The following is a 27,957-nucleotide window of genomic DNA, read 5'->3' as shown; positions in this document are numbered from 1 at the left end:
TTATTATGTAAAGTGGGCTAGCCTGGCCATCTTAATGGCCCATTAGCTGGGGATGGGCAAGAAGCTACAGATAACTATTCTGTCTTTTAAAACATGTTTCTTTTCACATCCAGAGAAATATTCTGCCTTTTCAATATTTCCTAGGATATTTCATTTTTCTGCGAGAGGGCTGGATAATAACTTCCCACAGTGTAATCAATTATTGTTTTCTGTTATGATAAGTGAAGTGTATACACCGGAGACCGTTTTCTTGTGTGTCCAAAGCACACTTCGCCAAAGAATTGTATTCTATGTCACTAGATGGCGCTCTACAGAGAAGCAATACTCCTGCCTAGAAAGCAGTGAATACAGTACAGTAGTGGCGTTGCCAGTCTGAAGCGGGGGTGGGGGTAGAGGCTTGAGCTGGAAAAGTGGAAACAATAGAGTAGTGGATTGATAGAGAGGATGTGGCGGAGAGGAGGCGAAGGATAGAGGAACTTCCTCTTCCGCCTGACTCACGGGAGGAGGATAGTGTCGGCGGAGCCTCTTGTGCCGTTTGGAGGGTCGAAGCGGCGGCTGGAAGGTGAGTGGAGGGCAGGTCGGACGAGAAGCCGAGAGCAAGTCGGCCTGTTCGTTTTGCTCCATGTTGTAGCAGCAGATAATCAACTCTGCTGAAATACGTCGCCTCTTGTATATCCACCCCACCGCAGCCCAATTTTATTCCACCAGGGCTGCAGGTTTTAAGTTGCCTGCAATTGTCTCTTGTTTGGGAGATTTCAGCTCTACCGCCACTTTAGGGTGGATTCCGTGTGTTTCTTGTGAGCCTGTTGCTTTGTTTGCAAGGGAGGAGATTCACAGGCAACACCGGTGCTTTAAGGCTTGCAGAGGCTTTAGCATTTCAGAATCAGAATAGACCTTGGAGGGACCTGGAGGTCTTCTAGTCCAGCCCTCACCTCAAGCAGGAGATCCTATAAGATTTCAGGCAAGTGATTATCTAACCTCTTCTTAAAAACCTCCAGGGATGAAACACCCACAACTTCTGAAGGCAAAGCTGTTCCATTGCTTAATTGTCCTCACTGTTAGGAAGTTTCTCTTTAATTCCAGGTTGTTTCTCTCCTTGATTAGTTTCCATCCATTGTTTCTTGTCTTGGCCGCTGGTGCTTTGGAGAATAATTTCACCCCCTCTTCTTTCTGGTAGCCTCTCAAATACTGAAATACTAGTATCATATCACCTCTAATTCTTCTTATCTTTAGACCAAACCCAAATCCTGCAACCGTTCTTCATATGATTTAGTCTCCAGGCCTGTGATCATCTTCCTTGCTCTGATACAAAGAATGGTCTGCTTTCTCTCTACTGCCTATTATTTCCTTGCTATCTTCACTCTCCAGTGAACCGACTATTTCCTTTACTTTTTTTTGTTATTTATATGTTAAAATAAACTTTTTTTAATTGTCTTTGACATTTTTGCAAGTCTTTGTTCATTCTGAGCCTTTGCTTTCCTAAATTCATCTTTGCAGATTCGGGCTATCTGCTGATATTCTGCCTTAGTTATTTGTCCCTCTTTCCATTTCTTGTACTTTTGCTTTTTGTCTTTCAGTTTATCAGAGAGATCTTTATGCAATCGTGCTGGTTTCTTCACGGATTTCTTATTTCTCTTTTTTAGTGGTATTTTGTTAGACTGGGCTTTTATTATCATATTTTTCATTGTTTTCCTTTTTTCTTGTTTTCCCCTTCAGGATTTTTATCCATGAAATTTGGCTTAGGGTTACCCTGAGTTTGTTAAAATCAGCTCTTCTAGTTTAAGACACTGGTTGGATTATATTCTTTGCTTCTGTTTGCATTCTTTTGAATTCCAGTATGACATGGTCACTTTAACACAAGGTGACAGCAACTTCAATTCCTTCTATCACTTCTTCTTTATTAATAAGAATTAGGTCCAGCATAGATTTTTTTCTAGTTTCCTCCTCTACTTATTGGATGAGAATGTTGTCAGCTAAGTTGGTTCAGAATCTGTTTGCTACTGAGTTTGTCTCCCAGTTGATATCAGGGTAGTTAAAGTCTCCCATACTCCTGGTATGTTTCCTGCATACAATTGATAATTGATTAGCAAAGAGTTCATCTAATTCTTCTGCTTGGTTTGGTGGCCTGTAGTATATTCCTATAGCAATGTCATTTTTCTTTCCTTTTATATTGGCACATACGGATTCTAGAAGGTTTTTATCTTTGGTTTTGCATATTTCTGTAGAGATGTAGTGATATATATAATGCAACTCTACCTCCTCTTTTGTTAGGTCTTTTTCTCTTGAATAGTTTATAACCCTCTATCAGGACCTTCCAGTCATGAGCTTCATCCTACCAAGTTTCAGTAATGGCAACAATATCATATCTACCTTCATGTACTAATGCTTCAAGTTCACCCTGATGGTTCCTTAACCTTTCAGCGTTAGTGTATGGGGCGTCTCTTCTTTTAATGCTCACATACTGTACCTCTTTCATTTTGTAGACAGAAAATACACATGGATTTTCTACATACATACATATGTTAGACTCAGATAGAGGGGTGTGTTTCTGTATTTTTGGTGAATATCTGTGTATCCATGTTCCTATCCTCCGTATTTCCAAGTATCTATATGATTATAACAATTTACACTGCTGACAATCTGTGATTTACATGAGTTCAACAATAGAATTTCATGATTGTGTGAATATTTGAACTTAGTCTTTTATGTGTCAAAATGAATGGCCGTGGTTAACCTAGCAGTTTGGCATGTTTGCTTTTCATTGTTATGTGTGCTGTTTTTCTTGTTTTCATATATTGCAGCCATATTATAAAGAGTAATTAAAGTATCTGTTTTATGTGCATCTTCTAGGCAAAGGGAATGCCAAGAAGAGCCTTCTGGATGGCAGAAAATCAAAAGCAGCTTTAAAAAGGAAAGCGAATCCAGTATACAGTTTTGTGGGGAGGAAGCACTCATTTCACAATATAATGTAGGCCTCACTCTGTGAGGAAACAAACTGCTTGAACCATCCAACAGGAGATCAGAAATATTTTTGACCTCCTGAAGGATCTAGGACTATCAGTGACAGAAAGGCTTCACAGATATGCATGTTGTGGGAAAAGCGCAGATTGCAAATCAGAGCTCATTATGCATCAGAGAATCCACACTTGTGAAAAACCATACAAATGCCCCGAATGTAGCAAAGTCTTTCGCTACACTTCCCAACTTACTGAGCATAAAAGAACCCATACTGGAGAAAAGCCCTACCAGTGCCCACAGTGTGCCAAAAAGTTTAGTAAGCATGCCAACCTGGTGATACACAAGAGGACTCACACCGGAGAGAAACCGTACAAGTGTCCAGAGTGCGGGAAACGTTTCAGTCAGCATTCCAACCTGGTGATACACCAGAGGACTCACACTGGGGAGAAACCATATGAGTGTTCGGATTGTGGGAAAAGTTTCCAGCAGAATTCCAACCTGGTGATACACCAGAGAACTCACACAGGAGAGAAACCCTACAAGTGTTCAGATTGTGGAAAATGTTTCAGTAAGAATTCTAACCTCGTGATACACCAGAGGACACATACAGGAGAGAAACCATATGAGTGTCCGGACTGTGGGAAAAGCTTTAGTCATAATTCTTACTTGGTTATACACCAGAGAACTCACACTGGGGAAAAACCATATGAGTGTCCAGATTGTGGGAAAAGTTTCAATAATAATTCTAACCTTGTGAAACACCAGAGAACTCACACAGGAGAGAAACCATATGAGTGTCTATATTGTGGGAAAAGTTTCAGTCAGAACTCTTGCCTGGTGATACACCAGAGAACTCACACGGGCGAGAAACCATATGGGTGTCCGGATTGTGGGAAAAGTTTCCAGCACAGTTCCAATCTGGTCATACACCAAAGAACTCACACAGGAGAGAAACCATATGAATGTTCAGTTTGTGGGAAATGTTTCAGTAAGAATTCCAACATGGTGATACACCAGAGGGTTCACACAGGAGAGAAACCATATGAATGTTCAGATTGTGGGAAATGTTTCAGTAAGAATTCCAACCTAGTAATACATCAGAGGACTCACACAGGAGAGAAACCATATGAGTGTCCAGATTGTGGGAAAAGCTTCAGTCATAATTCCGACTTTGTGAAACACCAGACGACTCACACAGGAGAGAAACTGTATCAGTGTCCGAAATGTGGGAAAAAATTCACCCGGAATTCTAAGCTAGTGATACATCAAAGAACTCACACAGGAGAAAAACCATATCAGTGTCCAGATTGTGGGAAAGGTTTCAGTCAGAATGCCCATCTGGTGATACACCAGAGGACTCACACAGGAGAGAAACCGTATAAGTGTCCAGATTGTGATAAAAGTTTCCAGCAGAATTCCAACCTGGTAGTACATCAGAAGACTCACACGGGACAGAAACCGTATGAGTGCCCAGACTGTGGGAAACGTTTTACTCGAAATTCCAACCTGATGATACACCAGAGGACTCACACAGGAGAGAAACCATATGAGTGTCCAGATTGTCGGAAATGTTTCAGTCTTAATTCTGCCCTTGTGACGCACATGAGGACACACACAGGAGAGAAACCATATGAGTGTCCAGATTGTGGGAAAAGTTTCAGTCAGAATTCTACCTTAATGATGCACCAGAGGACTCATACAGGAGAGAAACCCTATGAGTGTTCAGTTTGTGGGAAATGTTTCAGTTATAATTCCAGCCTTCTGCAACACCAGAGAATTCATACAGGAGAGAAACCATATGAATGTCCAGTATGTGGGAAAAGTTTCAATCATAATTGCAACCTTGTGAAACACCAAAGGACTCACACAGGAGAGAAACCATATGAGTGTTCAGATTGTGGGAAAGCTTTCAGTTGGAATTCTGACCTGGTGAGACACCAGAGAATTCACACAGGGTGAGTTCTTGGATTGTAGGAAAAGTTTTAGTTGGAATTCCCACCTGGTGGAATAATAGGGAACTGACACAGAAGAGGAGGCCTTTGACTGTCCCAATTATGGGAAAGCTTTCACAAGTAGGTCTAATCTAATAAATCATGTCAGTTTAAACACAGATCAGAAGCCATTCAGGTGCTCAAACGGTGGTCAGTGTTTTGGTCACTACTCTAGTATTATTAAGGACAAGAGGACTCATACATGGAAAACCATCAGCTTTCTGATTGGAAGGAAAGCTTGATGGGATCTTAGAAAACTTTCACAAGGATATTCATTGCTTGTTTTCAGCTTGCTGGATTATTTTCAGCCAAAGAGCCAAGTTTATTTAGATATGAGAGATTCAATCAGAATAAATGATCAGACACAAGAGGATTTTCTTGCAAAAATCAATGAATCAGTAAATGAGAATTAGGATTTCAACAAGAGTTTTCTGAAAGCATAATAAGAAGCTAAATACAACTATATATAATTAGAATATTAAAAGAGCATCAAATCATTCTTACTGTATCAAATATGATATTACAGAAAGAGAGGAATCCTGGAGATGCAGTGGTTAGAATGTAGTATTGCAAAGGTAGTAACCATTCCAAGATACTGGTAGTCTGTTTCTTGCAACCATTCATTTAGTGACCATTCGCAGTTACAATGTCACTGAAAAAAGTGAGTTAAGACCCTTTTCCACACGTAGGACCATTGCAGTATCAACATTCAGATGCTTGGCCACTGATGGTTGCAATGTCTTGGGGTCATGGGATCCTTTTTTGTGACCTTCCAACAAGCCAAATCAATTGGGAAGCCAGTTAAACAACTGGAGTGATTCATTTAACAAATGTGGCAAGAAAGGTTTTAAAATGGGTCAAAGCTCACTCAACAACTGTTAAGTTTTTGTGATAGGCTCTGCCCCTCAGCCTAGACTATTTGCTGTAGTTCATTCATTTTAATAAGTAAAGAAATGAGGATGCAGACGGACAGATTCACATTAAGTTCAACTACATTATAATTTTTAAGTGTTCTCCAGGTTTTTCTCACCTGCAGGTCAAATATTTCAATTGATTTTATTTTATATTTGCTCATCTTCCAGATTTCTTGAACTTTTGTCAAAAGAGAGAGAAAGGTAAATTCTACTTGCTCATTATGGACCTGCAGTTCGGAGATCAATGTTGTTAGTTTAAGTCAAGTAATGTGCTTTTCAAATCGCACCATCCTGGTTCTCGATTTTCTATAATGTACCTCCTTCAAGTCATGGAAGTAAAAGATCTCTATCTGGCTTTCCAAAGTGAGAATTGGTTTTCCTGTGAAATATGAAAAAAGGTAAAAGAATTCGAGTTGAGTGGTGCGTTGGAGCTCTCACCTCACAATCAGGAGGCTGTGAGTTTGATCTTAGGTAGAGGCAGATATTTCTCTCTCTCGGCACAATGAGACTATATCTGCTGCAAACTCCACATTGGTGACAAGAAGGACATCCGACCAACACTCAGCTCTATTCAGTTGCCCTGACTCCACCCTGCAAGGGAAACATTACGGGCTCATTAAACAACAAAGAAGATAAAACAATTCCAGGTCAGTCGACAGATTTGGGAGCTCTAATAAACGGCAAGCCTTGCATTTTGGGGAAGAGACTGCAGTCTGGCCAATAGCTGAGTTGGTTGGTGTGAGGGAATTATGCAGCTGGTATCCAAATTAAGACAGAGACACTGGGAGTAGTTTTATATAAATCTATTTAATATCCATATTTAGACCAAACAAGGTAGGCACATCACTACATCCTGAGGTAAATCGCCAGGTAAATCTCAGAACAGCATACAGAGCGCACAGAAGAAAACGGCAGGAAAAAACGGGAACTCCCCCTTTACACCCAGCAACCAATCATAATGTAGACTGCCTCATGCAGAAACCCGCACTCTCCAACCAATCAACTCTCACTGTGTTCTGGTCCCCTCTGCACTTTACTGTTCCAGCTTTTAAATTAAGTATGTGAATAGCTGGGCTCCAAACAGGCTTGAACTGTTGGCATGAAATGTCGGATAGAGTGTTTCTGTTTAGAAATCTATCTAGCCAATCTTGCTTCTGGTTATTCCATTTCAACACAGTTTCCCCCCCCCCCCCCGGTGCCATTACTTCTCTAAGCGGCTGACTCCCACAACACTTTCCTTTTTACACCTTTCATTTTCCATAAAGATTTGTGTCCAATGGCTTTCTGAAATCCAAGTATATTATTACTTGCACCGCAGATCATTTTGCCGATCTAGTAATTTAGGCGCTTAAATAAAAAAGAGGCAATAAGGTTTGTTTGGCACAATCTGTTTCTAATAAACCTATGATGGCTTCGAATTTAAAAAGGGAAAAGATCCTCTTTCCTGGCTCAGGATGCCAACCAGGAACTGCTTTATATGCCGTCTTGAGTTCCTGAATAAAAAAGGAATCAATAAAATTTATTCATTTTAATTTATTAAATGTATATGTCTGTTATCTGATTATTATAATGTCATAAATATCAGTATAAAACTATAAGGTTAAAAACATCGAAACACTTGGGGCATATGTTGGGGTTATGTTTTTTCCAGATTCCTCCGTGCAACAGAGCTCAGAGCCAATAGCTGAAGTGGTCCCTATCACCATCCTTACCTTATTACATCTGCATTGAAAATGGCAGCTTAGGTTGACCCTCTGAAAAGGTCAGCCTGGTGATTTAACAGGCCAGGTGCTTTGGTGGGAATGTCAAGGTTTGATTCAGAATATACTCTGCATTCTGTGTGTTTCCTTTTTTAATTAAATGAAAAGCTTTCTCCCCCCCCCCCCTTCCTTTCTCCCTGTAAGTCGAGTGGAAAGAGTAAAATTAAAATTGGAGAAAGTAAAAGCTGCAATTAGGGATCACAGGAGGGGTAAAGAAACACAACAGGGATCTAACACATTATTATTGTTAACTGATAAGGTATTTGTTATCTGACTCTAACATCCCCTTCAAATTTCCCTCTCCCCCCCAGTTTAAATCCTACTTTATTTTTATTTATTTGTATCCCTCTTTTATTATTTCTCCTTCAATTCAGGCACTCTAAAGTCATCCTCAAATACTTACATTTTTTACTATTTATTTATAAATGAAATTTCTGTAGTCCTACCCTGCCCCCACAAGCAATGGTGGGCAATATATAACAATCATTAAAAATCACAATTATATAAATGTCATATATAAAAATGTAAAAATCTATATTAAGAAATAAGTACATCCCCCCACCCCCCCAGGGCAATAAAATGGAGGGAAATGTCCACCTCAGCAATGGAACCACCTCAGCAAATCTCAGATTGCCTTAGAGCCCCAAGCATGAGGATAAACCCTGGTCCTGAGAGCTTTCCAGAAGCTCAAAAATGGTGGAATTAATCTCATTTCAGGGGAATGGATATTCCATCAAATGGGGGCCACAGCAGAGAAGGCATGTTTCTCGGATTCACCAAAGGCAGATTCTCAGCTGATTATGCCCACCACGTGTCTTCTTTGCCAGGTTTCATCGGGCAGGCTGAAATAAGCAGGGAAAGGTGGTACTTCAGCTCAGTCCCATGACAGGAAGGGCTTTCAAAACCAAACCAGCACCTTGAAGTGGATCTGCAAGGAAACTGGCAACCGAGCCACCTCACGGAGCAGAGGTATGACATGTGCTGCTTCAGAAACACAAATAGCTTATCCAGCCCTTTTATTCTCTACCAGCGAGAACTTTTCGAGGCTCTTCAAGGGCAGCTCATGCAGAATTTATTGAAGTCATCCAATACTGATAGTCCTTGACTTACAATGGTTCATTTAGTGACCTTTTGAAATCACAACGGCACTGAAAAAAGTGACATGACCATTTTTCCACTTATGACCATATCAACATCCCCATGTTCATGCGATTTACGTTCAGATGCTTGACAATTGGTTTGCATTTCTGATGGTTGCAGTGTCCCGGGGTCATGCGATCATCTTTTGTGACCACCTGACAAGCTAAGTCAACGTGGAAGACAGATTCACTTAGAAACGGTGTTACTAACATCAACTGCAGTGACATATGTAACTTAAGAAATATGACAAGAAAAGTTGTAAAATGGGCAAAACTCACTTAACAATTTCTCACTTAACAACATAATTTTTGGGCTGAGTCCAGGACTACCTGTATTCAGGTAGCTAGGGCATGGTTGACTGTAACCAGGGTCTGCAGATCCTGGAACAGCCACAACTGGCTCTCAAGTGAATCAGTAATAAAAATGTCAGGATGTAGAGAGGTTTTTTCTAATCTCCAGTGACAGCCAAACCCCGCTAAAATGCAGGAATCGTTAGATCAGTTTCCAGCCTGCACACTAGTGATCTCCAATTGTTTTGCCCAAAGCAGTCTGGGAATTCTCAAGGCTGGAATCTCAGCACTCTGGAAATTGGGAAGGCTGCTCTAGCGAGATTTGCACTCCCCAATAATATGGAGAGCATGATAGTATCTCCTATTAGATGATGTTGGAAACAACATGGGTAGACAATACCAGATTTTGTCCCGCATTATTCTATTAATAAGATGAAGGTGGCAGGCTGTCAATCATTTAGGGGCTGCGCCTAAAAAGCAAGAACGTCATGAAATTTTAGGAGCCAGCAAGCACCCAGCTAGCCTTATGAAGCCAGAGATCGGACAATATAGCTATAGGTCTCTAGATGGCGCTCTATGGTTAGACAACAAGGACGCCTGGATAGTCGTAAACACAGTAGCAAGCGCCTGTAGCCGGAAGTGAGACCACAGAGGGTCGTGGATTGCTTGAGGGAATTAGGAGGAGAGAAGCACAGGGAAACTTCCTCTTCCGGCTTCCTAATGAGAAAATAGCTGCGCCTCTCCTATTCCTCCCCCCCCCGGTCGAAGCGGCACCTGGAAGGTGAGTTGAGGGCAGTTGGGAGGAGAACTCTGGAGCAAGTTTTGGGTTTGCTCCACGGTTTATCCAGGTAAATGTGGTATTGCAATACATTTTGGAAAGAAGCCCCTGCAATTGGTTTGGCAAGAGTTGATAGATTGCAACGACTCTCTGCTTAACTAAACTCTTTTATTTTGAGTGATGAAGCTTCCTGGATGCGAAGCGAAACATCTCAGATGAACAATCTTTAGTTCACTGGCCATAATTTAACCTTTTTTAAAAGATACTTTTGCTTGGATGATTGAGTTTTTATTGTCATATGGTAATATATACCGCTTCACAGTGCTTTACAGCCCCCTCTAAGCGGTTTACAGAGTCAGCCTCCTGCCCCGCAACCACGTGGGTCCTCATTTTACCCACCTCGGAAGGATGGAAAGCTGAGTCAATATTGAGCCGGTCAGGATCAAACTCCTGGCAGTGGGCAGGGAGTTAACCTGCAAATGTTGCGTTCTAACTCCTTGCCACCACATATGCTGAAATATGTAGTCTGCTGCATATTCCTCCCACTCAGCCACTCCCAACTCAGTTTTATTTCACGGGTGCTGCATGCTTTAAGCTGCTTCAATTTTCCGTGGAGAGAGAGATTTAAAAACTGTAACTCACTTTAGGGTTGGCTCCCTGTGGTTTTTTTTTTTTTAAATCAGTGTGTTCTTGGCAAGTGAGGAATTTCATAGGGAAAACAGCAGTAGCACTTAGACTTATATTCTGCTTCATAGGGTTTTACAGTCCTCTCTGAGCAGTTTACAGATTTTGTGCCCAATTATCTGGGTCCTCATTTTACTTTACCTTTTACTTGGATGAATGGAAAGCTGAGCCAGTCAGAAAGAACTGCTGGCAATGAGCAGTGATTGCCTTTAATACTTCATTCTAACCACTGCTCCCCCATGGCCTAAAACCAATGCTTTAACTCTTGCAGAGCCCTTGGGCACCATTTCCTCTGTTAATGCCCACATATTCTTTGTACCTATTTCTGAGACTTTTTTCAGACAGAAAATACACACGGATTTTCTACATACAAACATAGGGAAGTGTTTCTGTATTTCTTTGGGCATACGTGTGTATCTGTATAATACATTCTCACAGTGGTGGCTTGAACTTGCCCATGCTACTGGTTCGCTGATTGCGTGCAACCGTGTTCCATTTGCGTGTGCGCCTGACACTGCATGCATGTGTGCAATCCTCTGCCCCAGCGACAACCAGCTGATTGTCAGGGCTCACACAGGCACTGCACATTATGCGCACATGCGCCATTTGCCTTTTGCCATAAAAAGAGGTATAGAGTACGGGCGGGCAGGCCGAAATAGCCATCGAACCGGTTCACTCTCAGCTGCTCCCGGCCACTACCGGTTTAGCCGACCTGGGTCAAACCGGCAGCAACCCACCTCTGCCTTCTCAGTATTTCCTGGTATCTATAATAGCAATTTGCAATGCTAACATTTTGAAATTCACCTGAGTCAGCAAGAGAATTTCATGATTGTGAGGATATTTGAACTTGGATCTTGCTATGTGTCATAATGAACGTTAGCGGTTAATGTGTTCATTTTTTCATTGTGATATATGCTTTCTTTCTTGTTTCCACATCTTCTGCAACCATTTTATAAATAGTAATTAAAATAACACTTTTATGTCCATCATATAGGCAAAGGGATTGCCAAGAAGAGTCTTCTGGACAGCAAAGAATCAGAAGCAACACTACGAAGGAAAACAAATCCTTTTCTCCAGAAAACCACAAAGCTTTTCTCCGTTCCCCAGAAAGTGAGCAACGAGTAAGGAAAAAAAATAGAAAAAGAGTTTTGAGCTGGGAAAAAAAATATATGTGGAACTCAAGGAAACATTGCATGAAAAGGTAAAGGGGGAACATATTCAAATCCACAAAAAAAGGGAAAATATCTAGAAGTCTGTGGGGAGGAATCAGTCATTTCAGACAGTAATGCAGGCCTCACCATATGAGGAAAGAAACTGCTTGAATCAAAGTACCATCCAAGAAGGGATCACAAATATTTTTCACCTTCTGAAGAACCCAGGCGTAGTGGTTGAAAACCTCCACAGATGTGCATATTGTGGGGAAAGCGCGAATTGCAAATCAGAGCTGATTATGCATGAAAGAACCCACACTGGTGAAAAACCATACAAATGCTCTGAATGTAGCAAAGCTTTTCCCTATAGATGCCGACTACTTGAGCATAAAAGAAGTCATACTGGAGAAAAGCCCTACCCTTGCCCACAGTGTGACAAAAAGTTTAGTAAGCATGCCACCCTGGTGATACACAAGAGGACACACACAGGAGAGAAACCGTACAAGTGTCCACAGTGCGGGAAAAGTTTCAGTCAGAACTGTAAGCTTGTGATACACCAGAGAACTCACACAGGAGAGAAACCATATGAGTGTCTATACTGTGGAAAAAGTTTCAAAAGTAATTGGACACTTGTGATACACCAGAGGAGTCACACGGGAGAGAAACCATATGAGTGTCTATACTGTGGGAAAAGTTTCAGTCAGAGCTCTAACCTGGTGATACACCGGAGGAGTCACACGGGAGAGAAACCATATGAGTGTCCAGATTGTGGGAAACTTTTCAGTCAGAGCTATTACTTGGTGGTCCACCAGAGGAGACACACAGGCGAGAAACCATATGAGTGTCCGGATTGTGGGAAAGGTTTCCGGCAGAATTCCAGGCTGGTAGTACACCAGAGGATTCACACCGGAGAGAAACCATATGAATGTCCAGATTGTGGGAAAGGTTTCAAACAAAGGTGTAAACTTGTTCAACACCAAAGTGCTCACACAGGAGAGAAACCATATAAGTGTCCAGATTGTGGGAAAGCTTTCGTTTGGAATTATCACTTGGTGAGACACCAGAGGACACACACAGGAGAGAAACCCTATGAGTGTTCAGTTTGTGGGAAATGTTTCAGTTATAATTCCAGCCTTGTGCAACACCAGAGAACTCATACAGGAGAGAAACCATATGAATGTCCAGTATGTGGGAAAGCTTACAGTAGGAATTTTGAGCTGTTGAAACACCAGAGGACTCACACAGGAGAGAAACCATATGAGTGTCCAGATTGTGGGAAAGCTTTCAGTTGGAATTCTGACCTCGTGAGACACCAGAGAATTCACACAAGGTGAGTTCTTGGATTGTAGGAAAAGTTTTAGTTGGAATTCCCACCTGGTGGAATAATAGGGAACTGACACAGAAGAGGAGGCCTTTGACTGTCCCAATTATGGGAAAGCTTTCACAAGTAGGTCTAATCTAATAAATCATGTCAGTTTAAACACAGATCAGAAGCCATTCAGGTGCTCAAATGGTGGTCAGTGTTTTGGTCACTACTCTAGTATTATTAAGGACAAGAGGACTCATACATGGAAAACCATCAGCTTTCTGATTGGAAGGAAAGCTTGATGGGATCTTAGAAAACTTTCACAAGGATATTCATTGCTTGTTTTCAGATTGCTGGATTATTTTCAGCCAAAGAGCCAAGTTTATTTAAACATGAGAGATTCAACCAGAAGAAATGATCAGACACAAGAGGATTTTCTTGCAAAAATCAATGAATCAGTAAATGAGAATGATTTCAACAGGAGTTTTCTGAAAGCAGAATAAGAAGCTAAATATGACTATGTATAATTAGAATATTCAAAGAGCATCAAATCATTCTTACTGTATCAAATGTGATATTGAATACAATGGAATGGTTGAATTGATTTTAATTTTGTATTTTAAAATATTTTAAATGCTTTTACTTGTTGTGAGCTGCCCAGAGTCCCTAGGGCGTGGGCGGCATACAAATTCTATTAAAGTTTAAAGTTTAAAGATTACAAAAGAGAGGAATCCTGGAGGTGCAGTGCTTAGAATGTAGTATAGCAAAGGTAGTAACCATTTCAAGATACTGGAAGTCTGTTTCTTACAACCATTCATTTAGTGACCATTCGCAGTTACAATGTCACTGAAAAAAGTGAGTTAAGGCCCTTTTCCACACGTAGGACCATTGCAGTATCAACATTCAGATGCTTGGCCACTGATGGTTGCAATGTCTTGGAGACATGGGATCCTTTTTTGTGACCTTCCGACAAGCCATATCAATTGGGAAGTTAGTTAAACAACTGGAGTGATTCACTTAACAAATGTGGCAAGAAAGGTTTTAAAATGGGTCAAAACTCACTCAACAACTGTTAAGTTTTTGTGATAGGCTCTAATTGCCCCTCAGCCTGGACTATTTGCTGTAGTTCATTCATTTTAATAAGTAAAAAAATGAGGATGCAGACAGACAGATTCACAATAAGTTCAACTACATTATAATTTTTAAGTGTTCTCCAGGGTTTTCTCACCTGCAGGTCAACTATTTCCATTGATTTTATTTTGTATTTGCTCATCTTCCAGATTTCTTGAACTTTTGTCAAAAGAGAGAGAAAGGTAAATCCTACTTGCTCATTATGGACCTGCAGTTCAGAGTTCAATCTTCTTAGTTTAAGTCAAGTAATGTGCTTCTCAAATCCCACCATCCTGGTTCTCGATTTTGTATAAAGTACCTCCTTCAAGTCATGGAAGTAAAAGATCTCTATCTGGCTTTCCAAAGTGAGAATTGGTTTTCCTGTGAAATATGAAAAATGGTAAACGAATTCCAGGTGAGTTGAGTGGTACGGTGGAGCACTCAACTCACAATCAGGAGGCTGTGAGTTTGATCTTAGGTAGAGGCAGATATTTCTCTCTCTCGGCACAATGAGATTATATCTGCTGCAAACTCCGCATTGGTGACAGGAAGGACATGCAGCCAACACTCAGCTCTATTCAGTTTCCCTGACTCCACCCCGCAAGGGAAACATTACGGGCTCATTAAACAACATAGAAGATAAAACAATTCCAGGTCAGTTGACAGATTTGGGAGCTCTAATAAACGGCAAGCCTTGCATTTTGGGGAAGAGACTGCAGTCTGGCCAATAGCTGAGTTGGTTGGTGTGAGGGAATTATGTAGCTGGTATCCAGTGAAGTGCGGTGAGGTTTATGGCTGGTGTGGCACTGATGTCTCTCTCTCTCTCTCTCTCTCACACACACACACAGAGGCAGATGTCACACAAGGGCCCTTCAAAGACTAAATGTTTTTTTTATTGGTGGGGAATTAAAACTCCCCTTTTCCTCAATGGGAAATCATATTCTGACAAAGAAAATTATTAAAAATATCCTTTCCTTTCTGAAGCCTGGCTCTTTCTCTGCACCTATATTGGGAGGGGGGGAATAGGGGAAATGCAAGCGGCGAGGCCAGCTTGCCCCCTTCTTGTCTCCCACCCCCCCCTTCCCAATGGGACAAGAAGGCGGAGGGCTGGTCTTGCAAACGGGGATCAGTGCACTCGCCTCCCCCTCCCCCTGGAGGAGCTCTGCAGCGGGACAGACGAACGGAGGGGGAGATCGCCCCTTCCTCCTCCGTGCCCCCAAACACCGTCTTCCCTGGCCTGCACCCCTGCGCCCAGGCTCCTTTGGGTTCGGGGGTAATCCGAATGGGGGGAGCGGGGGATTCCCAGGGCGGAGGCCTCCGAGTGCAATAGTCTTCCGCAGCTCCAGAACGAACCTTCGCCTTCCCTTCCCCCTGTAAGTTGAGAGGGAAAGTAAAAGCTGCAATTGGAGATCACAGTAGTGGTAAAGAAACACAACAGGGATCTAAAACATTATTATTGTTAACTGATAAGGTATTTGTTATCTGACTCTAACTTCCCCTTCGAATTTCCCTCTCCCCCCCAGTTTAAATCCTACTTTATTTTTATATTTTTATCCCTCTTTTATTATTTCTCCTTCAATTCAGGCACTCTCAAGTCATCCTCAAATATTTACATTTTTTACTATTTATTTATAAATGAAATTTCTGTAGTCCTACCCTGCCCCCAAAAGCAATGATGGGCAGTATATAACAATCAGATTGAAAATCACAATTATATGAATGTCATATATAAAAACATAACAATCTATACTAAGAAATAAGTACACCCCACCCCCCGGGCAATAAAATAGATGGAAACATCCACCTCAGCAATGGAACCACCTCAGCAAATCTCAGATTGCCTTAGAGCCCCAAGCGTGAGGATAAACCCTGGTCCTGAGAGCTTTCCAGAAGCTCAAAAATGGTGGAATTAATCTCATTTCAGGGGAATGGATATTCCATAAAATGGGGGCCACAGCAGAGAAGGGACATTTCTCGGATTCACCAAAGGCAGATTCTCAGCTGATGATGCCCACCGCGTGTCTTCTTTGCCAGGTTTCATCGGGCAGGCTGAAATAAGCAGGGAAAGATGGTATTTCAGCTCAGTCCCATGACAGGAAGGGCTTTCAAAACCAAACCAGCACCTTGAAGTGGATCTGCAAGGAAACTGGCAACCGAGCCACCTCACGGAGCAGAGGTGTGCCATGTGCTGCTTCAGAAACACAAATAGCTTATCCAGCCCTTTTATTCTCTACCAGCTAGAACTTTTGGAGGCTCTTCAAGGGCATCTCATGCAGAATTTATTGAAGTCATCCAATACAGGTAGTCCTTGACTTACAGTGGTTCATTTAGTGACCTTTTGAAATCACAACGGCACTGAAAAAAGTGACATGACCATTTTTCCACTTATGACCATATCAGCATCCTCATTGTCATGCGATTTACATTCGGATGCTTGACAATTGTTTGCATTTCTGATGGTTGCAGTGTCCCGGGGTCATGCGATCATCTTTTGTGACCACCTGACAAGCTAAGTCAACGGGGAAGACGGATTCACTTAGAAACGGTGTTAATAACTTATCAACTGCAGTGACATATTTCGCTTAAGAAATATGGCAAGAAAAGTCGTAAAATGGGGCAAAACTCACTTGACAATTTCTCACTTAACAACATAATTTTTGGGCTGAGTCCAGGACTACCTGTATTCAGGTAGCTAGGGCATGGTTGACTGTAACCAGGGTCTGCAGATCCAGGAACAGCCACAACTGGCTCTCAAGTGAATCAGTAATAAAAATGTCAGGATGTAGAGTGTTTTTTTTAAATCTCCAGTGATAGCCAAACCCCGCTAAAATGCAGGAATCGTTAGATCAGTTTCCAGCCTGCACACTAGTGATCTCCAATTGTTTTGCCCAAAGCAGTCTGGGAATTCTCAAGGCTGGAATCTTAGCATTCTGGAAATTGGGAAGGCTGCTCTAGCGAGATTTGCACTCCCCAATAATAGGGAGAGCATGATAGTATCTCCTATTAGATGATGTTGGAAACAACATGGGTAGACAATACCAGATTTTGTCCCACATTATTCTATTAATAAGATGAAGGTGGCAGGCTGTCAATCATTTAGGGGCTGCTGCGCCTAAAAAGCAAGAACGTCATGAAATTTTAGGAGCCAGCAAGCACCCAGCTAGCCTTATGAAGCCAGAGATCGGACAATATAGCTATAGGTCTCTAGATGGCGCTCTATGGTTAGACAACAAGGACGCCTGGATAGTCGTAAACACAGTAGCAAGCGCCTGTAGCCGGAAGTGAGACCACAGAGGGTCGTGGATTGCTAGAGGGAATTAGGAGGAGAGAAGCACAGGGAAACTTCCTCTTCCGGCTTCCTAATGAGAATATAGCTGCGCCTGTCCTATTTCCCCCCCTGGTCGAAGCGGCAGCTGGAAGGTGAGTTGAGGGCAGTTGGGAGGAGAAGCCTGGAGCAAGTTTTGGGTTTGCTCCACGGTTTATCCATGTAAATGTCGTATTGCAATACATTTTGGAGAGAAGCCCCTGCAGTTGGTTTGGCAAGAGTTGGTAGATTGCAACGACTCTCTGCTTAACTAAACTCTTTTATTTTGAGTAATGAAGCTTCCTGGATGGGAAGCGAAACATCTCAGATGAGCAATCTTTGGTCCAGTGGCCATAATTTAACCTTTTTAAAAAGATACTTTTGCTTGGATGATGAGTTTTAATTGACATATGGTAATAGCTCGTAGACATATATACCGCTTCACAGCGCCCTCTAAGCGGTTTACAGAGTCAGCCTCTTGCCCCACAACCATGTGGGTCCTCATTTTACCCACCTCGGAAGGATGGAAAGCTGAGTTAATATTGAGGCGGTCAGGATCGAGCTCCTGGCAGTGGGCAGTGAGTTAGCCTGCAAATGCTGCGTTCTAACTCCTTGCCACCACATATGCTGAAATAGGTAGTCTGCTGCATATTCCTCCCACTCAGCCACTCCCAACTCAGTTTTATTTCACGGGTGCTGCATGCTTTAAGCTGCTTCAATTTTCCGTGGAGAGAGAGATTTAAAAACTGTACCTCACTTTAGGGTTGGCTCCCTGTGGTTTGTTTTTTTTTAAATCAGTGTGTTGTTTTCTTGGCAAGTGAGGAATTTCATAGGGAAAACAGCAGTAGCACTTAGACTTATATTCTGCTTCATAGGGTTTTACAGTCCTCTCTGAGCAGTTTACAGATTTTGCGCCCAATTATCTGGGTCCTCATTTTACTTTACCTTTTACTTGGACGCTTTAACTTAAAAAAAAACAATGCTTTAACTCTTGCAGAGGCCTTGGGCACCATTTCCTCTGTTAATGCCCACATATTCTTTGTACCTATTTCTGAGACTTTTTTCAGACAGAAAATACACACAGATTTTCTACATATAGCAATAGCAGTTAGACTTATATACCGCTTCATAGGGCTTTCAGCCCTCTCTAAGCAGTTTACAGAGTCAGCATATCGCCCCCACAGTCTGGGTCCTCATTTCACTCACCTCGGAAGGATGGAAGGCTGAGTCAACCTTGAGCTGGTGAGATTAGAACCGCTGAACTGCAGATAACAGTCAGCTGAAGTGGCCTGCAGTACTGCACCCTAACCACTGCGCCACCTTGGCTATATACATACAAACATAGGGAAGTGTTTCTGTATTTCTTTGGGCATACGTGTGTATCAGTATAATACATTCTCCCAGTGGTGAGTTGCACTTACCTACGCTACTGGTTCGCTGATTGCGTGCAACCGTGTTCCATTTGCGTGTGCGCCTGACACTGCATGCATGTGTGCAATCCTCTGCCCCGGCGACAACCAGCTGATTGTCAGCGTGGCACGACAAAACCGCGCTCATCAAAATAGCGGTGATAAAACCGTGTCACTAAAGCCGTGATGTCATCACTGTGACGTCATCACCGCCGCAACAACAGCGCGTTGACAGAAGGGCGCTTTAAAACAGCACGGCGGCAGAAAGCCGATTTAAATTAAGGTAAGGGTTAGGATTAGGTTTAGGGATTTGGTTTAGGGTTAGGTTTGGGTTAGGGTTAGGGTTAGGTTAGGGTTAGGTTAAGGGTTAGGTTAAGGGTTAGGTTTAGGGTGCTGAGTGCTTCGGAAGGCACGCATTTGCCCTCCGCGGTTATGTCATCGCAGTAGGGTCGCCTTTTTCCTTAGCGCTTCGGACGGCACGGATTTGCCCTCCGCAGTTATGTCGGCGCAGAGAAGGACTTCGCGGTTTTGTGGGTGAACCGATTGTCAAGGCTCACACAGGCACTGCACATTATGCGTGCATACGCCATTTGACTTTTGCCATAAAAAGAGGTATAGAATACGGGCGGGCAGGCCGAAAGAGCCACGTAACTGGTTCACTCTCAGCTGCTCTCGGCCACTACCGGTTTAGCCGAACTGGGTCACCCTCTGCTTTCTCAGTATTTCCTGGTATCTATAATAGCAATTTGCAATGCTAACATTTTGAAATTCACCTGAGTCAGCAAGAGAATTTGATGATTGTGAGGATAGTTGAACTTGGATCTTGCTATGTGTCATAATGAACGTTAGCGATTAATGTGTTCATTTTTTCATTGTGATATATGCTTTCTTTCTTGTTTCCACATCTTCTGCAACCATTTTATAAATAGTAATTAAAATAACCCGTTTATGTCAATCATATAGACAAAGAGATTGCCAAGAACAGTCTTCTGGACAGCAAAGAATCAGAAGCAACACTACGAAGGAAAACAAATCCTTTCCTCCAGAAAACCACAAAGCTTTTCTCCGTTCCCCAGAAAGTGAGCAACGAGTAAGGAAAAAAAATAGAAAAAGAGTTTTGAGCTGGGAAAAAATATATATGTGGAACTCAAGGAAACATTGCATGAAAAGGTAAAGGGGGAACATATTCAAATCCACAAAAAAAGGGAAAATATCTAGAAGTCTGTGGGGAGGAATCAGTCATTTCAGACAGTAATGCAGGCCTCACCATATGAGGAAAGAATCAGCTTGAATCAAAGTACCATCCAAGAAGGGATCACAAATATTTTTCACCTTCTCAAGAACCCAGGCGTAGTGGTTGAAAACCTCCACAGATGTGCATATTGTGGGGAAAGCGCAAGTTGCAAATCAGAGCTGATTATGCATGAAAGGACCCACACTGGTGAAAAACCATACAAATGCTCTGAATGTAGCAAAGCTTTTCCCTATAGATCCCAACTTCTTGAGCATAAAAGAAGCCATACTGGAGAAAAGCCTTACCAGTGCCCACAGTGTGGGAAAAGTTTCAGTCAGAACTCTAAGCTTCTGATACACCAGAGAACTCACACAGGAGAGAAACCATATGAATGTTTGGATTGTGGGAAAAGTTTCAAAAATAATTCTAAACTTGTGATACACCGGAGGAGTCACACGGGGGAGAAACCATATGAGTGTCTATACTGTGGGAAAAGTTTCAGTCAGAGCTCTTACGTGGTGATACACCAGAGGATTCACACGGGTGAGAAACCACATGAGTGTCCAGATTGTGGGAAAGCTTTCAGTCAGAACTCTGACTTAGTGGTCCACCAGAGGAGACACACAGGCGAGAAACCATATGAGTGTCCAGATTGTGGGAAAGGTTTCCAGCAGAATTCCAGTCTGGTAGCACACCAGAGGACTCACACTGGAGAGAAACCATATGAGTGTCCAGATTGTGGGAAAAGTTTCAATCAAAATTCTAAACTTGTTCAACACCAAAGTACTCACACAGGAGAGAAACCATATAAGTGTCCAGATTGTGGGAAAGGTTTCATTTGGAATTATCACTTGGTGAGACACCAGAGGACACACACAGGAGAGAAACCATATGAGTGTCCAGTTTGTGGGAAAGGTTTCCAGCAGAAATCCTATCTGTTGCTACACCAGAGGACTCACACAGGAGAGAAACCATATGAGTGTCCAGATTGTGGGAAAGCTTTCAGTAGGAATTCTGACCTGTTGAAACACCAGAGGACTCACACAGGAGAGAAACCATATGAGTGTCCAGATTGTGGGAAAGCTTTCAGTTGGAATTCTGATCTGGTGAGACACAAGAGAATTCACACAAGGTGAGTTCTTGGATTGTAGGAAAAGTTTGGTTGGAATTCCCACCTGGTGGAATAATAGGGAACTGACACAGAAGAGGAGGCCTTTGACTTTCCCAATTATGGGAAAGCTTTTACAAGTAGGTCTAATCTAATAAATCATGTCAGTTTAAACACAGATAAGAAGTCATTCAGGTGCTCAAAAAGTGGTCAGAGTTTTGGTCACTACTCTAGTATTATTAAGGACAAGAGGACTCATACATGGAAAACCATCAGCTTTCTGATTGGAAGGAAAGCTTGATGGGATCTTAGAAAACTTTCACAAGGATATTCATTGCTTGTTTTCAGCTTGCTGGATTATTTTCAGCCAAAGAGCCAAGTTTATTTAGACATGAGAGATTCAACCAGAAGAAATGATCAGACAGAAGAAGATTTTCTTGCAAAAATCAATGAATCAGTAAATGAGAATAATGATTTCAACAAGAGTTTTCTGAAAGCATAATAAGCTAAATATGACTATGTATAATTAGAATATTCAAAGAGCATCAAATCATTCTTACTGTATCAAATGTGATATTACAGAAAGAGGAATCCTGGAGGTGCAGTGGTTAGAATGTAGTATTACAAAGGTAGTAACCATTCCAAGATACTGGTAGTCTGTTTCTTGCAACCATTCATTTAGTGACCATTCGCAGTTACAATGTCACTGAAAAAAGTGAGTTAAGACCCTTTTCCACACGTAGGACCATTGCAGTATCAATATTCAGATGCTTGGCCCTGATGGTTGCAATGTCTTGGGGTCGTGGGATCCTTTTTTGTGACCTTCCGACAAGCCATATCAATTGGGAAGTTAGTTAAACAACTGGAGTGATTCACTTACCAAATGTGGCAAGAAAGGTTTTAAAATGGGTCAAAACTCACTTAATAACACTTAAGTTTTTGTGATAGGCTCTAATTGCCCCTCAGCCTGGACTATTTGCTGTAGTTCATTCATTTTAATAAGTATAAAGAATACTTAATACTCAATAAAGAAATGAGGATGCAGACGGACAGATTCACATTAAGTTCAACTACATTATAATTTTTAAGTGTTCTCCAGGGTTTTCTCACCTGCAGGTCAACTATTTCAATTGATTTTATTTTGTATTTGCTCATCTTCCAGATTTCTTGAACTTTTGTCAAAAGAGAGAGAAAGGTAAATCCTACTTGCTCATTATGGACCTGCAGTTCGGAGTTCAATTTTCTTAGTTTAAGTCAAGTAATGTGCTTCTCAAATCGCACCATCCTGGTTCTCGATTTTGTATAAAGTACCTCCTTCAAGTCATAGAAGTAAAAGATCTCTATCTGGCTTTCCAAAGTGAGAATTGGTTTTCCTGTGAAATATGAAAAAAGATAAAAGAATTCCAGTTGAGTAGTGTGGTGGAGCACTCAACTCACAATCAGGAGGCTGTGAGTTTGATCTTAGGTAGAGGCAGATATTTCTCTCTCTCGGCACAATGAGACTATATCTGCTGCAAACTCCACATTGGTGACAGGAAGGACATCCGACCAACACTCAGCTCTATTCAGTTGCCCTGACTACACCCCGCAAGGGAAACATTATGGGCTCATTAAACAACATAGAAGATAAAACAATTCCAGGTCAGTTGACAGATTTGGGGGCTCTAATAAATGGCAAGCCTTGCATTTTGGGGAACAGACTGCAGTCTGCTCAATAGCTGGGTTGGTTGGTGTGAGGAAATTATGCCGCTGGTTTCCAAATTAAGACAGAGACACTGGCAGTAGTTTTATATAAATCTATTTAATATCCATATTTAGAGCAAACAAGATAGGCACATTACTACATCCTGAGGTAAATCATCAGGTAAATCTCAGAACAGCATACAGAGCGCACAGAAGAAAACGGCGGGGGAAAACGGGAACTCCCCCTTTACACCCAGCAACCAATCATAATGTAGACTGCCTCATGCAGAAATCCGCACTCTCCAACCAATCAACTCTCACTGTATTCTGGTCCCCAATGCACTTTACTGTTCCAGCTTTTAAATTAAGTATGTGAATAGTCCAAACTGGCTTGAACAGTTCGTATGAAATGTCGGATAGAGTGTTTCTGTTTAGAAATCTATCTAGCCAATCTTGCTTCTGGTTATTCCATTTCAACATCTTCCCCTTAGGACGCTGCTATAGGGCATTGTATGCCAAAACAAGATAGTTTTCCCCCCCTGTGCCATCACTTCTCTAAGCAGCTGACTCCCACAGCACTGTCTTCTGCCCAAAGATATTTACCCACGTGGTAGGCTATATTGCTATTATCCTCGTCATCTTATCCTTATCATCTTTCCTACTACCTTCTCCTATCAGTATATTATGTGTTCAGTTATTGTATCTTATGATTTCTGATTTCCTTATGATGTATCACTATCACTTTGTATGTACATTGAGGTGTATGCACTGGAGACCATTCCTTGTATGCCCAAAGGACACTTGGCCAAAGAATTGAATTCTATGCTTTCCTATTTTTGATTTTGTTTCTTTCAAATTCCATGTCTTAGACTACAATCACTGAATTCCTCTGAGTCCCTCCACCTTCCTTTTTACACCTTTCATTTTCCATAAAGATTTGTGTCCAATGGCTTTCTGAAATCCAAGTATACTATTAATTGCACTCGCAGGGCATTTTGCCGATCTAGTAATTTAGGCGCTTAAATCAAAAAAAGGCAATAAGGTTTGTTTGGCACAATCTGTTTCTAATAAACCTATGATGGATTCAAATTTAAAAAGAGAAAAACGCCTCTTTCCTGGCTCAGGATGCCAACCAGGAACTTCTTTATATGCCGTCTTGAGTTCCTGAATAAAAAAGGAATCTATAAAATTTATTCATTTTAATTTATTCAATGTATATGTCTGTTATCTGATTATTATAATGTCATAAATATCAGTATAAAACTATAAGGTTAAAAAAATCAAAACATTTGGGGTTATTTTTTTCCAGATTCCTCCGTGCAACAGAGCTCAGAGCCAATAGCTGAAGTGGTCCCTATCACCATCCCTACCTTATTACATCTGCATTGAAAATGGCAGCCTGGTGATTTAATAGGCCAGGTGCTTTGGTGGGAATGTCAGGGTTTGATTCAGAATATACTCTGCATTCTGTGTGTTTCCTTTATTAATTAAATGAAAAGCTTTCTTCCCCCCCCCCCTTCCATTCCCCTTGTAAGTTGAGAGGGAAAGTAAAAGCTGCTATTAGGGATCACAGTAGGGGTAAAGAAACACAAGAGGGATCTAACACATTATTATTGTTAACTGATAAGGTATTTGTTATCTGACCCTGACTTCCCCTTCGAATTTCTCTCTCCGCCCCAGTTTAAATCCTACTTTATTTTTATTTATTTGTATCCCTCCTTTATTATTTCTCCTTCAATTTAGCCACTCTAAAGTCATCCTCAAATACTTACATTTTTTACTGTTTATTTATAAATGAAATTTCTGTAGTCCTACCCTGCCCCCAAAAGCAATGGTGGGCAGTGTATAACAATCAGATTAAAAATCACAATTATATAAATGTCATATATAAAAATGTAAAAATCTATACTAAGAAATAAGTAAATATACACCCACCCCCCAGGGCATTAAAATGGATGCAAACATCCACCTCAGCAATGGAACCACCGCAGCAAATCTCAGATTGCCTTAGAGCCCCAAGCGTGAGGATGAAGCCGGGTCCTGAGAGCCTTCCAGAAGCTCAAAAGGAGTGGAATTAATCTCATTTCAGGGGAATGGATATTCCATAAGATGTGGGCCACAGCAGAGAAGGCATGTTTCTCAGATTCATCAAAGGCAGATTCTCAGGTGATGATGCCCACAGCGTGTCTTCTTTGCCAGGTCTCATCGGACAGGCTGAAATAAGTATGGAAAGGCGTTATTTCAGCTCAGTCCCTGACAGGAAGGGCTTTCAAAACCAAACCAGCACCTTGAAGTGGATCTGCAAGGAAACTGGCAACCGAGCCACCTCACGGAGCAGAGGTGTGACATGTGCTGCTTCAGAAACACAAATAGCTTGTCCAGCCTTTTTATTCTCTACCAGCTAGAACTTTTGGAGGCTCTTCAAGGGCAGCTCATGCAGAATTTATTGAAGTCATCCAATATAGGTAGTCCTTGACTTATAACAGTTCATTTAGTGACCTTTTGAAATCACAACGGCACTAAAAAAAGTGACATGACCATTTTTCCACTTATGACCATATCAGCATCCTCATGGTCATGCGATTTATGTTCAGATGCTTGACAATTGGTTTGCATTTCTGATGGTTGCAGTGTCCCGGGGTGTCATGCGATCATCTTTTGTGACCACCTGACAAGCAAAGTCAATGGGGAAGACAGATTCACTTAGCAACGGTGTTAATAACTTATCAACTGCAGTGACATATTTCGCTTAAGAAATATGGCAAGAAAAGTCGTAAAATGGGGTAAAACTCACTTAACAATTTCTCACTTAACAACATAATTTTTGGGCTGAGTCCAGGACTACCTGTATTCAGGTAGCTAGGGCATGGTTGACTGTAATCAGGGTCTGCAGATCCAGGAACAGCCACAACTGGCTCTCAAGTGAATCAGTAATAAAAATGTCAGGATGTAGAGAGGTTTTTTTTTATCTCCAGTGACAGCCAAACCCCGCTAAAATGCAAGAATCATTAAATCAGTTTCCAGCCTGCACACTATTGATCTCCAATTGTTTTGCCCAAAGCAGTCTGGGAATTCTCAAGGCTGGAATCTCAGCACTCTGGAAATTGGGAAGGCTGCTCTAGCGAGATTTGCACGCCCCAATAATAGGGAGAGCATGATGGTATCTCCTATTAGATGATGTTGGAAACAACATGGGTAGACAATACCAGATTTTGTCCCGCATTATTCTATTAATAAGATGAAGGTGGCAGGCTGTCAATCATTTAGGGGCTGCTGCGCCTAAAAAGCAGGAATGTCATGAAATTTTAGGAGCCAGCAAGCATCCAGCTAGCCTTATTAAGCCAGAGATCGGACGATATAGCTATAGGTCTCTAGATGGCGCTCTATGGTTAGAAAACAAGGACGCCTGGATAGTCGTAAACACAGTAGCAAGCGCCTGCAGCCGGAAGTGAGACCACAGAGGGTCGTGGATTGCTAGAGGGAATTAGGAGGAGAGAAGCACAAGGAAACTTCCTCTTCCGGCTTCCTAATGAGAAAATAGCTGCGCCTCTCCTATTCCCCCCCCCCCCCTGGTCGAAGCGGCACCTGGAAGGTGAGTTGAGGGCAGTTGGGAGGAGAAGCCTGGAGCAAGTTTTTGGTTTCCTCCACTGTTTATCCAAGTAAATGTATTGCAATACATTTTGGAGAGAAGCCCCTGCAGTTGGTTTGGCAAGAGTTGGTAGATTGCAACGACTCTCTGCCTAACTAAACTCTTTGATTTGAATGATGAAACTTCCTGGATGGGAAGCGAAACATCTCAGATGAACAATCTTTAGTTCAGTCGCCACGATTTAACCTTTTTTAAAAGATACTTTGGCTTGGATGATTGAGTTTTTATTGACATATGGTAATAGCTCGTAGACATATATACCGCTTCACAGTGCTTCACAGCCCCCTCTAAGCGGTTTACAGAGTCAGCCTCTTGCCCCACAACCACGTGGGTCCTCATTTTACCCACCTCGGAAGGATGGAAAGCTGAGTCAATATTGAGCCGGTCAGGATCGAGCGCCCGGCAGTGGGCAGTGAGTTAGCCTGCAAATGCTGCGTTCTAACTATTTGCCACCACATATGCTGAAATATGTAGTCTGCTGCATATTCCTCCCACTCACCCACTCCCAACTCAGTTTTATTTCACAGATGCTGCATGCTTTAAGCTGCTTCAATTTTCCGTGGAGAGAGAGATTTAAAAACTGTACCTCACTTTAGGATTGGCTCCTTGTGATTTTCTTTTTTTTATCAGTGTGTTGTTTTCTTGGCAAGTGAGGAATTTCATAGGGAAAACAGCAGTAGCACTTAGACTTGTATTCTGCTTCATAGGGTTTTACAGTCCTTTCAGCACTTTACAGAGTTTGCCCCCGTGATTGCCTTTAATACTTCATTCTAACCACTGCTCCCCCATGGCCTAAAACCAATGCTTTAACTCTTGCAGAGCCCTTGGCCACCATTTCCTTTGTTAATGCCCACATATTCTTTGTACCTATTTCTGAGACTTTTTTCTGACAGAAAATACACGCGGATTTTCTACATACAAACATAGGGAAGTGTTTCTGTATTTCTTTGGGCATACGTGTGTATCTGTATAATACATTCTCCCAGTGGTGGGTTGCACTTACCTACGCTACTGGTTCGCTGATTGCGTGCAACTGTGTTCCATTTGCGTGTGCGCCTGACACTGCATGCGTGTGTGCAATCCTCTGCCCCGGCGACAACCAGCTGATTGTCAGGGCTCACACAGGCACTGCACATTATGCGCGCATGCGCCATTTGCCTTTTGCCATAAAAAGAGGTATAGAGTACGGGTGGGCAGGCCGAAAGAGCCACCGAACCGGTTCACTCTCAGCTGCTCCCGGCCACTACCGGTTTAGCCGAACTGGGTCAAACCGGCAGCAACCCACCTCTGCCTTCTCAGTATTTCCTGGTATTTATAATAGCAATTTGCAATGCTAACATTTTGAAATTCACCTGAGTCAGCAAGAGAATTTGATGATTGTGAGGATAGTTGAACTTGGATCTTGCTATGTGTCATAATGAACGTTAGCGGTTAATGTGTTCATTTTTTCATTGTGATATATGCTTTCTTTCTTGTTTCCACATCTTC

At 41.9% G+C, this 27,957-nt stretch overlaps 2 protein-coding genes across 2 annotated transcripts; both read left to right on the top strand.

Moving 5' to 3' along the window:
- Positions 1–302: 302 nt before the first annotated feature.
- Positions 303–5,843, top strand: LOC148047678 (uncharacterized). Its single transcript, XM_087711647.1, has 2 exons — positions 303–562; positions 2,851–5,843. Exon 2 carries the CDS (start codon positions 3,127–3,129, stop codon positions 4,915–4,917), a length of 1,791 nt encoding a protein of 596 aa, XP_087567773.1. The 5' UTR covers positions 303–562; positions 2,851–3,126; the 3' UTR covers positions 4,918–5,843.
- A 3,896-nt stretch (positions 5,844–9,739) lies between these two features.
- Positions 9,740–22,136, top strand: LOC106545070 (uncharacterized). The gene is given in 4 exon segments (XM_087711749.1): positions 9,740–9,834; positions 11,510–13,000; positions 13,158–13,168; positions 20,169–22,136. Coding segments are annotated over 3 exon segments (2,208 nt in total). The 5' UTR covers positions 9,740–9,834; positions 11,510–11,800; the 3' UTR covers positions 21,166–22,136.
- Positions 22,137–27,957: the final 5,821 nt, after the last annotated feature.

This window comes from Thamnophis sirtalis, unplaced genomic scaffold (assembly GCF_051295495.1).
Source record: "Thamnophis sirtalis isolate CommonGarterSnake01/CBP01778 unplaced genomic scaffold, rThaSir2_p1.2 scaffold_3, whole genome shotgun sequence".
In the NCBI taxonomy this organism is placed as follows: Eukaryota; Metazoa; Chordata; class Lepidosauria; order Squamata; family Natricidae; genus Thamnophis; species Thamnophis sirtalis.
Note: the sequence above shows the minus strand (reverse complement) of the source record. Positions and strands in the feature narration are given on the sequence as shown.